We start from the raw sequence: 14,614 nt of genomic DNA on the forward strand, positions 1-14,614 counted from the left end.
TCCATGAATTTGGCCACTGGATGGGGAACTTTGCCCAGTAAATGTGCGGGCTGGTTGGTTTTGGTGGAGGGAAATGTGGATAGAAAGGCTCCAGCATGATGAAAGTGGTTTGGATTATTGCTGAGCTGTGTGTCCTCACACCTTTAACCTCTTTATGATCAGTGTGTCAATTCTGAGACTGAAAGTTGGGAAGGGTCAACTCAAACATGACAGGGGAGGGATGAAATTGAAATCAATATTGTAGTGTCTTGCTAATAATGTCTCTGCACAGGCATATCAGCTTTTCTTTCCTAGGATTCCTTAATGCTGCACCTCACTAATGGTCTAAAAAAGCATTTTTCTTTTAAGAAATACTTTCAAATTGAACCCATCCTTTCTGCCCTTGAGATATTATTGGATGTGTATACCTACACCCAAGCGTTACTTAAGCAACAGCCAGCAATGCAAATTCCCCCTCTGAAAAGCAGTGGAATGCTGCCGGTTCTCCCCTCGGGGAGGTGCTTGCTGTGAGCACAATTAAAAGCTGTAAATCTTGCGGGGGCAGTAGTTCAGCCCCGCTGCTGCAGGCGGCACTCGCTGCCCTCCTCATCCTCCCACGGGGCCAAGGGGAGTCCTGGGGCTGGAGCCAAACTGCTGCTCCAGAACAATTCTGTGCCCGGGGATGTGCACTCATTGTTTCAGAAGAATCAGAGGAATTAATTTCAGCATTCTGGCCATTCTTTACACTGAACACTTGTGTAATTCTTTTGTACAAATGGTACAACAAGTGTTAGCTAAAGCAGCTCGGGATGTCCAGGAAAAGGTTTTTAAACTAGTTTGAAAAGAGACTTTTTCTTCTTGATTTTCACAAATGTTCTTTCTAAGTGGTCCTGTTTGGGCTCTTTGCAGAAGTGTTTTAGGCTCCTCCACCTTGAAATAGCTGCAGAATTGGCTGCTGTCATTTAACACTGTACAAACAACAACAAAGAACTGCAGAATCACTGGAGCAGGAGCTAAACAGATGTGACACCACTTATTTTGTATTTTCCACTTATTTTCTGACGATGTCACATGCTCTAAATCGGTTGGAATCCTAAACAAATTAAGGGCTCTTTTTATTCGGGTTGTGTCTCTTTTTCCCCTGTGGAATTAATAATGTTCTCCCTGATGTAACTTGTATCAATGTAGATTTAGCTTTGGTTTGTTTTGTCTGAACTTGTGCTGCACTTATTACCTTTTTATTCATCTTTTAGGCTAGAAGTTCTTCTTGACCAACTGTTAACATTCCTGTGTGTTAGGGTGCTCTTTTGAGGGGAGGGATGGTTTTTTTCTTCCTCCAAAAAGCAATTGTGAAATGAGCCAGGTGGGCAAGAGCCTGGGAGGAAGGGGGAGCCCAGAAACTGAAATATTTGTCCCTTGCAAAACTCTGGGTTATTTAAGATTGGCAAAGCTTTTAGGCTTTGGTTTGCCCTGCAGCTTGCCCTGGCTGTGTCCTGGTGTGTCTGGGGGAGCTGTGACCACATTTGAGTGCCAGACCCTGACCACCAACTGGGCAGGGCTGAGTCAAGGCATTTTTTGCTGTAATTCCTACAATTAGGAATTGTAGGAATTACAGCAGGGTCAAGGTAAGGCAGGATCCCTCCTGCCTGGGGTGCTCTGGGGTGGAGCTGCAGCTCTGGAAATCACCGAGGTTCGTTTGTCCCTTCCCCAAACCCCCAACTCTTTGTTCACACGAGCCTGTGCTCATCAACAGCCAGCAAAGCAGCTCATGACCCCAGCAGATGTTTCTGCATTTTAGGCTAATGAGAACTTATTGGATTACTGCAGTCTTCCCTGCCTCGGAGTAAATACCACTTTGTTGGAGATCCGGAAATTCATACTGAATATGATAAACAAACTGCTGGCTGGGCTGGGATTGCCAGGACATGAAAAGAGTTCCAGAGCAGCAGAAGATCTAACAGCTCTGAAATGCACCACTGAGCCACACCAATTAAGAGCATTTCCAGTGATTATGTGAGCATTCCTGTTCAACTCACAGAAATTATTTTAGGTTCTTTCTTCCGCTGCATTTGTGTGTGGTCTGTCCAGCAAGCACGAGGTGGGCTCAAATGCCTCTGAGGAGTTTCTTTTTAAATATTTCTGTCATAATGTATATCCAAAAAGTGAATTTCCTGCTAATTCAAGATCTTAAGTTTTCTATGTTATGATTGCTCCTTCAGATATAATTAATTTTTAAATTTATATAGACAGTGTATGTTTGGAGATGTCCTGTAGGATATAAAAACTTAATTCCTTTGTTTAATTTCTCTTGTGGATGGGAGGTGGCTCTACTGTTCAGTCAGACTATGCACAAATTGTATTTCTCCAGTCATGTAGGAGCTGAGAAGAGAAATTGGAAATTATTTCTGACCAAATGACTGAATGACAGCCCCTTCTGATAAGGACAGCACTCTTCCTTCTAAATCATTCAAAATCCTTCATTTGAATGTTTTCCTAGTACTATTTCAGTCACTTTGTCAGGAATCAAAATGTTATACTACTGTGAAAGATCACTCTCCTGATCTATAGATGAATAATAACCATTTTTGACAGAACTATTTAATAATGATGTTCTCAATATCATTATCCTGTTATATGCTACTTAGATTACACTCTTAGTTTAAAAGTGCTCTTTAATTATCCTTTCCATATAATTTCTTCTAGAGGTGTTTGTATTCCTGGGGGGCAGGATCAGCCTGGTTTCTGCCACTCTATCTGGATTGATGTGGTCTCTGTTAAACCATTTTCCTTGGTGCTGGGGAGGTGCAGGAGTGTGGCAAAGCCTGGGACAATTATTTTGCAGTTATCAGTTTCTGCTTTTGCTATCTCTGCTTGGCTGTCACAGAAACATGAAGGGAGAACAAAACCCAGAGGTAAAGAATAGGTGTGGCTTTTTTACCATGAATATAATGCTGTAAAAATTAACCAAGGCCTTGTTCTTGTCTGCTGGTGTGTAATGACTGAGATGAATGTTTTTCCTTTGGGAAAGGGGGGGAAATGATTCTGGAAATTGATGACTTTTTTATTTCTTACCCACCTTCTGCTGAAATCTAGTGTGTACAGGACTTAAAACTCAGTGTTTAATAGCCTTGGGTTTAGTACAGGATCTTTTATATGTACAATTTACACAGATTTAAACAGTGAGGATTACCTTCTATACCTTTGGATCTGATCATCTGAGTGACAAATTAGTGACACCACTCATGCTGAGGCAATTAGCAAGGGCTCATTATTGATGGCATGGTCCCACCCCTTGTTTCCTGTGAGTAGTTTTACTAATTTCAATCTGGCAGTTGAGGTGGGGGGAAAAGCAGAAGGATTCCCAGCTGAAAGTGAGAATTATACTTGAGAATTATTTTTTTTCCTTGACAAATCCCTGTCTGATAATTTTCACATTGCACAGGTTTTTTATGAGGTATTTGGGACACGGAGGAGAATTCCTTCCCCTGCAGAGTGATGATGCTGATGTGATCAGGATGTGAATTCGATCTGGTCAGAAGCACTACAGATGTATTCACACCTTGTTCTCTAAACCCCTGTCCCTCCCTCACCTTTCTGCCACCAGCATGGCCAGCACCAATCCCCCACACGCTCTCAAGTGCCTGAGATTCCTCAGACTTTATGAGGAGCAGAATTACGTTTTCTGTAAACGAAATAAAAATCCGAGCTATGCACAGTGCAAGCGGGTGGGTGAATATGGCCCATAGATCTGACTGATGAATAGTTTTTATACATGAGCACTTCTTACAGAACTTCCTTTTAACTCCTAACCATTGCCAGATGTGGCTTGCAGGCGGCTGCTGGAATTCCAACACCTGTTGCATCACACTGAATGGGATTCATTTTGGCAAGCACAGAAAATTCCATTTCAGCAAGTAAATAGTTTGAAATTATATCTAAAACCTTCCCCCCCTTTTTTTTTCAGACCAAGTTGATTCCAGCCTTATTTACAGGATTGCACATACCTTCATAATTAGAAGATGGTTTGCAGTCTTCAGAGGCTGTAATTGCCTGAGATTTCTTGTAGTCAGTAAATATCACATGGAAAATCTTCAGTTTAGGAGAAATCTCTCCTTTAAAAGAGTGAGCAATTCAAACAGGCTGTACTCCACATAGAGGTGATTTCCATCTGTGCTTTTTGAGGTGTACAAATACACATTTGTGTCTTATTCTGAAGATGATGAGCTCCCTTTTAGAACTGCACTTTGCTGCATTCATCAATCCATTGCTGAATCCTGCTGGTTGTTCAAAGCCCTTACCCAGAGCTTTTTCAAAGCTCTTTGCTGTGGTTGGCAGGGTGGGTGTTTAGTGGCATTTTGTGGGGTTTTGGTACATTCCCCACAGATCTCATGTACGAGTCTGTAATGAACCATTTGTGGTTTACTCTAGAAAGGTATGGATTGAGTGGAGATGTAATTCATTAATTCCTGTTTTTGAAAGCTTGATGCTGTTTCAGCCCAAACATACCTGATCTCTGCCATTCCATGGGAACAGCAAAGGTGCTTCATTTTCATTTTGCCTCCTTTCATCTTTAATCAGAGGATCCCAACATCCCCTGAAGTGTCACCCTGAGGAGAGGCTGCTCTGCAGAAGGGGAACACTGAGGCAGGCAGGGTTCTGTGTTTGTAGCTGAGAACAGGAAGAAACTGGAAAACTATTTGGAGTTACCAGATATTTTCTTTGCATGATTCAGTTTGTTTCAAAAAAAAAACAAAACAAAACAAAACAAAACAAACCCACCACCACAACAACAGAAAAAACCCCACAAACAAGCAAACAAGCAAACAAACAAAACCTAAACCATTCCACTTTAATGTACTTTCTAATAACTTTCTTCTCATAGTTCCTAGCTCATCATTTCCTTGAAAAGTGATCCCTGTCCTTCTAGAGTCTCATCTTGTCTAATTTGTCAAGAAGTATTTGTTCTTTTTCTAGGTTTGTTTTGCCTCTCCACAAAAATGAGACAGTGATGGTTTAGGACAGATTTAAGCAAGAAAATATAGCCATATCTCACAGTGTTACCCATTATTAAAGATAATCTGAATTTATCAAAAAGCTACTGAGTCAGTGATTTCATTTTTAAGAGAAGACATCAAAATGAGTGCCAGTTTCACACAAGACAAAAATCTAAGCACTATTTGTGTGTGTAAGCCAGGTGTATTGGGGGAAAAATACGATTGAAACTACCTACATTGAGGGGTTTTATTTATTGCAGGGGCAAGAATTCCCCTCCGAAGCACATCTGGGATCCGGGTGTGCCTGGGTTTTGTCCAGCAGGGATCAGAGGAATCATTCCTTGATATCTATGCAGTGGAGGTGGCATTTGCTCTGTCACCTCGGCTCTCTGCTGGCGCCTGGGTTTGCTTTTCCCGGTTTGTGCGAGCTCTGTCCTGGGCTGCAGCTTTCCCTCGGGCTGGCGCAGTGAGAGCTCCCTCTCCTGTCCCGAGCCCCTGGAACGGCGGGACAGAGGGATGGAGAGGGACAGAGCAGGGCCTAGGGAGCGGGAAGGATGGAGGAGCATCAGTGCTGGCACTGATGTCGGGTTGGGAAGCAGCTCCCGGGCAGAGCTCCGTGGGCTCCTTGCGCGCACAGAGGCTCGGTCAGCGGGACCGGACCGTGCCGGGGATGCCGCTCCTGTTCCACGGGAACTTGGCTTTCGCAGCTCTCCCATCTGTGGGAGGAAGGCGAGGAGCTCAAGCAGCGCTCCCGGGGCTGTTGGGGCTGGGCAGCCCCGGGGAAGGCGAGCGGAGCGGGGCGGGCGGGGGCGCGGAGCCGCCGGGGCCGGGCCAGGCGCACCTGGGCCCGGGCGGGGCGCGGCCCCCGCCCCTCGTCCCTCCCCGGTGCGCGCTGTCAGGAGCAGGCGGGGAGCCGCAGACAAAGAGCCGGGGCCGGAGCCGAGCGGGCACCGGGGCCAGGAGGGGGCGGCCCGGGGGCGGGGACGCGGCGGGGGCGGCGGCCAGAGGCACCGGGGAGCCGAGCCCGGGCGCGGGGCGGCGGAGCCTCGGGCTGCGCTCGCCGGGAACAAAAGGCTCCTGCTGCCCGCGCCGAGCGCCGTGGCCCGGGCTCCCCGGCACCATGGCCGGCTGCGAGCCCCGCCGCGCCCGGGCAGCGCTGCTGCTGCTCGCCCTCTGCAGCCTGAGCGCCGCCCAGCCCCGCCAGCGCCAGTAAGTACCGGGGAGCCCGCGGCAGCATCCCCGGGCAGGGCGGCGGGGGGAGAAGCGGCTCTGCTCGGCCACGGCTCCGGGGGAGTTTCAGAGGGAACAAAGCCCGCGGAGCGCCCGGAGGGGTCGCGCACGGAGCGCGGCGCTCCCCGTTCATCCGCGGCGGTGCCCGAGCGGAGCGCGGGGAGCGGGGACCAGAGCAGAAAGCTCCGGTGCCACCCATACCTGCCCGCAGCTGCTCCGCTCAGCGGCCCCAGGCTTTTATCTGCCGGCAATTATTTAAGGAATCCGGCTGGGGGTGGCTGGAGGTGGCGTTGGGCGCTCCGGAGCAGCGTGTGAAGATTTTTTGTGGGGAAGATCAGCCGGGGAGAAAGTGCGGGGAAAGTTCTCCGACTTTTAGAAATTGAATGTGCAGCTCTTTTCCAGTATGTTGAGGTTAATTTTGATTAAGGTTTGCTTTGTGCTTTATCCCTGGCTTGTTATAGCCCTTGAGCATCGTGAATAGCTGCGTTAACTGAGTGCCATGGAGAACTTATTCTCACTTGCTTACTAGAAAATATTTCTGGTCCTGCCAAGTTTTGGTGTAACCTGACAGAGCTGTTAGTTAAATGTGCTTAAAGGATCTGTCCGGTCCCTGTCAAGTTAACTCTTCGATTGCCAAGTCAAATATTTAATTTTCAAATGCCACTTATTAAGTGATTTAAGTAGTTATATCAAGGGACTGATACTTCAGAAGGAGTTTCAGCAGTTCAGAACAATGTGAGTACATGTGCTTCGCATATGGCACTGCAGTGCTGGGCTATGACAGTTTAAATCTGATTATTTCATCCCGAATGCAGCTGGTACTCCTTCTCCCTCTGCAGCTGAATCAGCCATCTCTCTTACCAAAGGTTTGCAGGCTCAGGAGTAACTTTTTATTGTTATTTATTACCATTCTGATGAATTTGCAAACCTGGCAGCCATAAGGTTTTGAATCTGCAAGTACCCCGTGCAATTTAACCCGAATGCCACAGAGTTCTGAACTTCCTTTGGGGGTAATGGGATCTCCATGGCAATGAGGCCTGCTGAGAGAGAAACATGGGCTTGGAATTTGATAAAAGATTACTTGGGGGCTGTAAAACACCATCATCCTCATCCCAAAGTGATAATTAATCATGAGCTAAAGCAACCTGGCTCATGGGACTGTAGAAAGGAACAGGCTGAGAAATTTGGCTTGAGAAAAGGCATCCGAGGAATTGCCTCGTGTTAAAAAAATCCTTTTGGGGTAGGGAAAAACCCCAGAAAGGTGTGTCATGAAGAGAATATAAATGTGTTGCTTCCAGCCCAGTGCATCAAAGAGCTCAGAGCCTGCAATGCTTTTAGCTGACAAGTTCATGGCACGGTGCCATTCACAGAGGAGTGGTGCAGATTCCATTCAGAAACTCTCGCATTGCAGCGTCTATGGGAGGTCGTTTTGGGTGGCTTTAAAGCTCTCTGTGTGCCTCCTAAAATGATGCCTTTTGTAAACTTGCAGGATCTAATTGTTTGAGCAAGAATGTGGCTGTAGAGATGGAATTTCAGCCCGGTTTTGTAGCTGCAGTTTCTGGGCTGCTTCTGTATAAACTGAGAGTTCAGGTGTGTTACCTGCCTTGAGTCTGACATTTAGAAAGCTCCAAAAATCAGCTCTCAGTCCTTTCACTTCCAGTGAAGCTGAACTATGAAAATGGAGCCATATGATTGAGTAAAAACTATCTAAAATATTTCAAAGGAAGCATTGGCTACAAAGCTCTGAGAGGTTCAGGTACCTCCTTATTCCTTCATGAACTTCAGCTCTTTATGATTAGCTTGGTTGTACATTTAGTTTGTTACATATAATCGATAAATGATTGTATTTATGATTATAGATGCAGTAAACTTTGATATATTACTGGTTTATTTAAGTCTTATGGATTTTTAAGCCATTTGTAGCCACTTAGGCTCTGTTTTTTCATTTATATGTATTAGATACAGGTTTAGACTGCTGGTGACAACAAATGTGACCCTACAGGGGCAAATACATCCCAGAGTATTTCTTATTTTTTGCTACACAAAAAGCATCTCACAAATGAAGGCAGCACTCCTGTGGCTGTGTCTTGACTGACCACTTCCAATTGTGCTCCTCAGGGGTTATTTGATTGCAGCCCCTTCTGTTTTCCGTGCTGGGGTGGAGGAAAACATCAGCGTGACCATCTTCAACTCTGCCAAGGAGACCACGGTGCAGATCCAGCTGGTGGTCAAGGGAGAGGCGGTGTCCCGGAGCCACGGGACAGTCCTGGGTGAGCTCTGGGGTTCTCCCCTATCAGCTGAGGTGCTGTGGGAGCACGCTGATAGCTCCTGGAGAGTTGTTTTTAATTTGCTTCTGCTGCACTTTCTCAGCTGATTGTGCTAATGTGCTTTGGATGGGTGTGATCTCAAATACGTGAGGCTGATAATTTTGGAGCACCAAGGCACACAGACACCCAATATAACTGATGCTCTAGTTTTATAGTGATTATATTCCCTTTTGATGCCTGAATATTTATCAGTGGGGTCTATATAAGGAATAAAATACATTTATTTTAAAGAAAAATATTAAATCTACATCATTATCACTTTCTTCTCTCCAAAATGAACGCTGGGAAAACAATCTCCCCATCTTCAGGACAGGGTGTTTCTGGGAGAGGTGGTCACGTTTGTGTAGTCGGATAAGTCTTTAAAATCCAAGCCATATTTCTGTCCTCTGTCCTGTGAGTAAAATCAGTGTGATTTGATAATATCCAATTAACCCTGAGTGAATTTACACTGGTGAAAGTGAGGCCCAGCAGCCCTGTTGTACCACTGTCAGTAGTGGTGGAAGCTGTAGTGTTGTCAAGGCAATCAGGCTGTTTAACCCTCATCTTTTAACCCTTCTGTGTGTTAAAACTGGGAGTTTTATGAAAGCCATTCCATTCCTTGGAGCAGATTGTCCCTGGTTGTGTCCTCCCCTTGACGCCTTTGAAAGTGGCTGAAAATTGCAAAGCAATTCCAAGGGGGTGATGCTGACACATGTGGACAGCAAATGCTCAGGAGAATTCCTAGGTGTGGCTGTATCCAGCAACCCAAACAGATCCCAGGAGGGTTTGTTTTGAGAATTGTTTAAATCCCAAAAGAAGCCAGGTCCTTTTTACAGCAGAACATTTCTGTAGGTACAGGCTGGAACCTCAGCCTGGGGGTGCTCTCCAAGCACAGAGCACTTTGAAGCTTACACTGGGCAAAATTGTAAATAAATGTGGACCAGGTTTATTTTGGGGAACTCTGCTAGGTCTGACTTACCCTGCAGACTGTTTTACACAGTGCAGGAAAATCACTTCAGGTGAAATTATAAGAAAGGGAGCAGCTTTCTTATTATTTCAATTATAACTTATTTCAATTATAACTGCAGGGAGCAGCTCTGTGGTGTGGGATCTTCCTTCACTCAACTGCAAATATCTAAAATCTCAGTGCCTTACCTCGAGAATAACTCTTGCTCTCTCTCTCATATTTTAGATAAAGGAACAATTAAGCTGAAGGTGAGTGTCAATTATTTTAAGATGTTTTCAGTGAACATATAAGGGACACATCAAGCATTGCTCTGTGGCACAAATAAATGTCACATTGTGGGGCACACACTGAGGAGGACACAGCCCTCACCAGAGGAAAAGTGGAGAGTGAAAACAGCAAAGCTCAACCCATCACAGCTCAGGCCCTTCCACCACTGAAGAAAATCAGTGGCTCCACAGAAATTTCTGTTTGGGTTATTTTATAAGAATGGCACTACAGAATTCTATGTGGGGGTTACGACTCCAAAAGTTGTCAAAATGGAGCTGGACTAGAAGAACAAGCCCTTAAAAGTGTTTGATTTCTTAACTTAGGACTTAATTTGGGCTTGTCATCTTTGGGATGTTGAAGGGGGGTGGTGGAACAAAATACTCAGTTGTGACCTGCATCTGGAATGGCATCAGATTTTTTATTTTGTCCCTTTTAATCTGAAGTAATTTTAAAGTGCTTATTTCTCTGAGCAGCTGGTTGAACATGTGCATGCATGCACTCTTTGCATGGGGGAGTTTTTTGTGTTGGTTTTTGGGGTTTTTCCCCTCTGTGGGCAGAGCTGTGGGTTGATTTCCCCACCTAACACACCTCGTGTACTTCAAGCTGCATACATAGATCATGGATTAACCATCACTTTGAGTGACAAAGGGCAGAAGAGAATTTCCTGTCATGTCTTCAGCATGAATTTACCTCCTTTGAAGTTTATATATTCTAGAAAATCTAGTATGTCCTTAATTTTCACTGCTAACACAGATTTCCACCCAAACGCAGCGGGTGCCTCTTCTTGCTCACTCCAGTGTCAATTAAATTCCCCAAAAGCTTTTCTGTGTGTTCCTCACCTCCTGGTGTGGTTTTTAGGTGCCTTCAGGGCTTCGTGGACAAGCACACCTGAAGGTTTGGGGCAACAGGCACCTGGCAGAGGAGGGGTACATTTTCCACAACTACACCACGGTCACCATCGACAGCAAGGGCTCCTCAGTGTTCATCCAGACTGACAAACCTGTCTACAAACCCAAGCAGAAAGGTAAAGTCATCCTGGATAATTCACCAGGTGCTAGGGCTGCTCTCCAGGGAGGTTTTAGGATGAGCTCTTCTGTTCAGTCTCAGCTCTGGTGACTGATAAATTCCCTCTTTTCCTTTTTTAGTGTTGATAAACCTCTTTATGGTGACTTCTGACCTGAGGCCGGTCAACGAGAGGGTAAAGAGAATTGTTTTCTTTCACACTGTGCAATATAATGGAATACTTGGTAGCCTGCATTTTATTCAAATGTGCACTTATGCAGAAACAGAACTGGATTTTTAACCTGCTTAGGCATAGCTTGTGATAGCTTGTTTTATTTGTAATTTAACTTGTTCCACTTGTTCATATTCTTATTGGAGGAGAACACAAAGGTTTGGGGTGCTGGCAAATAGGAGAGCAGCTCTGCCAGAGCAGAGATGAATTTTTCAGAGACTTGCACATTATTTAGATAGTGCACAAATATGTAAATTATCACTTTTCCAGTTAGATGTCTGAATTAAATGTGTCTTTCTCAGGCTACTTCTTAGCAAAGAAGAGATGTTTAAATTCTGTCACTTTGGGTCTCATGTCTTGCTAATGTTGCCTCAACACTTCACCACAAAAAGCAGAAAAGTTGTTTCATAAAGCCTTTTCTTTTTTCTTTCAGATTGAAGCTTATGTGGTGGTGAGTATTTGTGTGCCCATCTAGCACATGTCCTGTAGAGGCACAAGGTTTGTGTAGCCTTTGATGGAACAAATTTGTGCTTTTCCTGCCCGTTATGGCCATTCCCACCCCTAACCTATGCAATTCTCTATCCCCGTGTCTTTATCTGATCTCTGTGCTTTGGTTTTTTGCTATCACCTGCAAAATCCTTGTTTTTACTTCAGTTTCAGAAGTCCATTCCCATTTTTCAGCCTGAGAAGAACTGGCTTGATTCACTGGGATTTATAAATGTGACAGCCCCACTCTCCCCCCCTTCTTTTCCATCCCCTCCCACTCCAATCTTCACGTGCTGGGCTGACAGAGCAGGGCCACCCTCATCTCTGCACCCCAACAGAGACAGTGGACAGTAGAAATTCATGAAAAGGGTTCTCCTGTCTTCCTCCTGAGGTGAATGAGAGGTTCCTTCTGTGTTTAGTCTTATTTTTCCGTTCTCTTTTTTTTTTTTTTTTAACCACGTTTACCTGTCAGAAATCAGAAGGATTCACTCTTGTTGAAGATTTAACGCTGACAAAACCAGCAGGATTCATTTCACCTGAGTTTGTCACCTAAAATTTGTCTTACTGGTTGTGCAAGCTCCCTTTAGGAATAAAATGTCTTCAGAGATCAGCTCATCCCAGCCAGGACTGGTGTCTTAAGACAGGGGAAGGATCTGCTGCTTGACAGCATTTACTGGTGTGCATTGCTTACAGGAGCTCTTCAATAATTCCAGAAAGCAAACCCCCCCTGGGGAGGTATTTCCAGGACATTTTTGGTGTTGGTTACATTTGAGCTGTCAGTGAGGTGTGTATTACAAAAGGAAGTTCTTTGCTGCAAACTGAGTTAGATGTGTGAGTGATACTCATTTTCACTGCCACCACCCTGCAGGATCCTCGGGGCTCTCGGATGATAGAATGGAATCACTTGAAGCCCTTTTGTTGTGGTGAGTTCCAGATTATTTATTTTTTCCTCTGTGTATTGTGATTTGCCTTCTCTCCTGCTTCCACTGAGTCGAGAAAGGCTTGGCAAGGGCTGGAGAGTGACACACAGAGCTCACAGAGTGTTATTTCCTTTTCCAGGCATTGTCAATATGAGTTTTCCTCTGTCTGATCAGCCAGTGTTTGGGGAATGGCTCATCTTTGCTGAGATGCAGGGACACACTTACAACAAATCCTTTGAGGTGCAGAAATACGGTGAGTGCTGACCCTAACCCGGGTGCATTGGGAAGAACAGGACCCTGTGAAAGGCTTTCACTTGAGGTTAAACACCTGAAAAAGTGCACTTAAAATGCCATGAGGCAAAATTCCTTAGAGCCATTTATTTTGGGGATGCAGACACTGCTAACAGGGAGCTTTGCTGAGGTCACCTTGCCAGGTTTTGGTTTACTTCAGTGATTGACCTCTGCTGGGTGATAAATCAGAGCCAGGGTCCTGTCACAGCTCTGAGGACTTTTGCTCTAACCTGGGCAATGAGATCTGCTTGAGAAGACTCTGCTCTGTTTCTTTTCACTGCAGTGTTGCCAAAGTTTGAGCTGCTGATCGACCCCCCCCGCTACATCCGTGACCTTTCTCAGTGTGAAAAAGGAACTGTCCACGCCAGGTAGGAGCAGCTCCCAAACCAGAATCCACTGCTGGGGGCTCCAGTGCAGCCACTGGAGCTTGGATCCCACCTGCTGCAGACATTTCACATGATTTTTAGTCATCATCAGAAGTTTTCTGATGTCAGACCCCTCAAAAATACACTAAAAATAACAATCTGGAAAACTTCCTCTGGTACTTTTTTTGTAGATGTGCAAGTAACGTGGTAATTGTCTTTATAGAACCAGAAGAACAGAAACCAGCTGGAAGTTTTTAATCATCTTCTTTACATTTCAGATACACCTTTGGAAAACCAGTGACAGGGAAGTTAATTGTCAATATGACTATCAATGGTGTGGGCTACTACAGACATGAGGTGGGACACCCTGTCCTCAAGACCACCCAGGTGAGGGAGACCATGGACCCACCAGTGATAAAATGAGAAATCTGTCTTTGTTAACATTTATCCCACTGCTCTGTTTTGTTGCTTATGAGAGATCAGAAAATGAAGGAGTAAATATTGTAACTGGGGCCAGCATAATAAAAATATTGCTTATTTTTACATGGTATGTTTATGATTTTAGATATTAGGAAGAGGCTCCTTTCCCAGAGGGTGCTGGGGCACTGCCCAGGCTCCCCAGGGAATGGTCCCAGCCCCAAGGCTGCCACAGCTCCAGGAGCTCTCAGGGATGCTCAGGATGGGATTTTTGGGGTGTCTGTGCAGGGACAGGGGCTGGATCAATGATCCCTGGGGGTCCCTTCCAGCTCTCAGGATATTCTGGGGTGAGAATTTGCTGACATAATCTGTTTAAGAGCATGTGGGGCTGAGGAGAGCAGGAGACTGAGGTGACAGAGTTAGTCCAGGCTATGGGTAAGGGAGAAAAATCAAACTCCCTTCCTTCCTTCCTTCACCCACCCCCCAAATTAATTCCCTCCAATCCTAACCCTTCCAAAACACTGCTGCAAACTCCCTTCAGGTGCCTGTGCTTTAGATTTGGCTTCTGGGCCCTGTGTGGGTGTGAAATTCCTGTTCCCTCTGTGCTCCCCAGATGGATGGCTCGGCCGAGTTCGAGGTGTGTGTCAAGGACATGATGCCAGCCGATGTCCCCGAGCACTTCCGAGGCACAGTCAGCATCTGGGCCACGGTGATCAGCTCTGATGGCAGCAAGCAGGTGACCTTTGATGACTCCACCCCAGTGCAGAAGCAGCTGATCGATATCAGGTACTCCAAGGACACCAGGAAACAGTTCAAACCTGGGCTGCCTTACAAAGGCAAGGTGAGGTTAAAAGCGGAGCCATGGACGTGTGGCTCATTTCAAGTTGTACTCACTTGATCCCAGTGATTTTCCCCACCTGTAGCTGAGTGGAATTGCTGAGGATTTAAAGCAAATTGTTCTGTAAATGCCCCCCTGTGCAGGTGGAGGTCACTTACCCCGATGGCAGTCCAGCTGACAGAGTCACCATCCGCATTAAAGCTGAGCTCACACCCAAGGACAACGTTTACACCAGTGAGCTGGTGTCAAGGAATGGCCTGGTGGAGTTTGAAATCCCCTCCATCCCCACAGCTGCCCAATACGTCTGGCTGGAGGTGGGT

General features: G+C 45.7%; 1 protein-coding gene across 3 annotated transcripts in view; it reads left to right on the forward strand.

The window, feature by feature from the left end:
* The first annotated feature begins 5,279 nt into the window (after nucleotides 1-5,279).
* The window catches only part of CPAMD8 (C3 and PZP like alpha-2-macroglobulin domain containing 8), a 62,667-nt gene continuing 53,332 nt past the window's right edge, over nucleotides 5,280-14,614 (forward strand). The window contains exons 1-12 of one of the 3 annotated variants that reach the window (XM_063403207.1): nucleotides 5,280-6,182; nucleotides 8,322-8,473; nucleotides 9,702-9,724; nucleotides 10,602-10,767; nucleotides 10,889-10,941; nucleotides 11,411-11,428; nucleotides 12,332-12,386; nucleotides 12,523-12,636; nucleotides 12,958-13,042; nucleotides 13,318-13,426; nucleotides 14,070-14,297; nucleotides 14,438-14,608. In XM_063403207.1, the coding sequence (XP_063259277.1) occupies nucleotides 5,554-6,182; nucleotides 8,322-8,473; nucleotides 9,702-9,724; nucleotides 10,602-10,767; nucleotides 10,889-10,941; nucleotides 11,411-11,428; nucleotides 12,332-12,386; nucleotides 12,523-12,636; nucleotides 12,958-13,042; nucleotides 13,318-13,426; nucleotides 14,070-14,297; nucleotides 14,438-14,608 (1,803 nt within the window). In that variant the 5' untranslated portion in view covers nucleotides 5,280-5,553. The remainder of the gene's footprint in view (nucleotides 6,183-8,321; nucleotides 8,474-9,701; nucleotides 9,725-10,601; nucleotides 10,768-10,888; nucleotides 10,942-11,410; nucleotides 11,429-12,331; nucleotides 12,387-12,522; nucleotides 12,637-12,957; nucleotides 13,043-13,317; nucleotides 13,427-14,069; nucleotides 14,298-14,437; nucleotides 14,609-14,614) is intronic. The other 2 variants (XM_063403206.1, XM_063403208.1) reach the window with 2 other exon arrangements.

This window comes from Prinia subflava, chromosome 8, assembly GCF_021018805.1.
Source record: "Prinia subflava isolate CZ2003 ecotype Zambia chromosome 8, Cam_Psub_1.2, whole genome shotgun sequence".
NCBI lineage: Eukaryota > Metazoa > Chordata > Aves > Passeriformes > Cisticolidae > Prinia > Prinia subflava.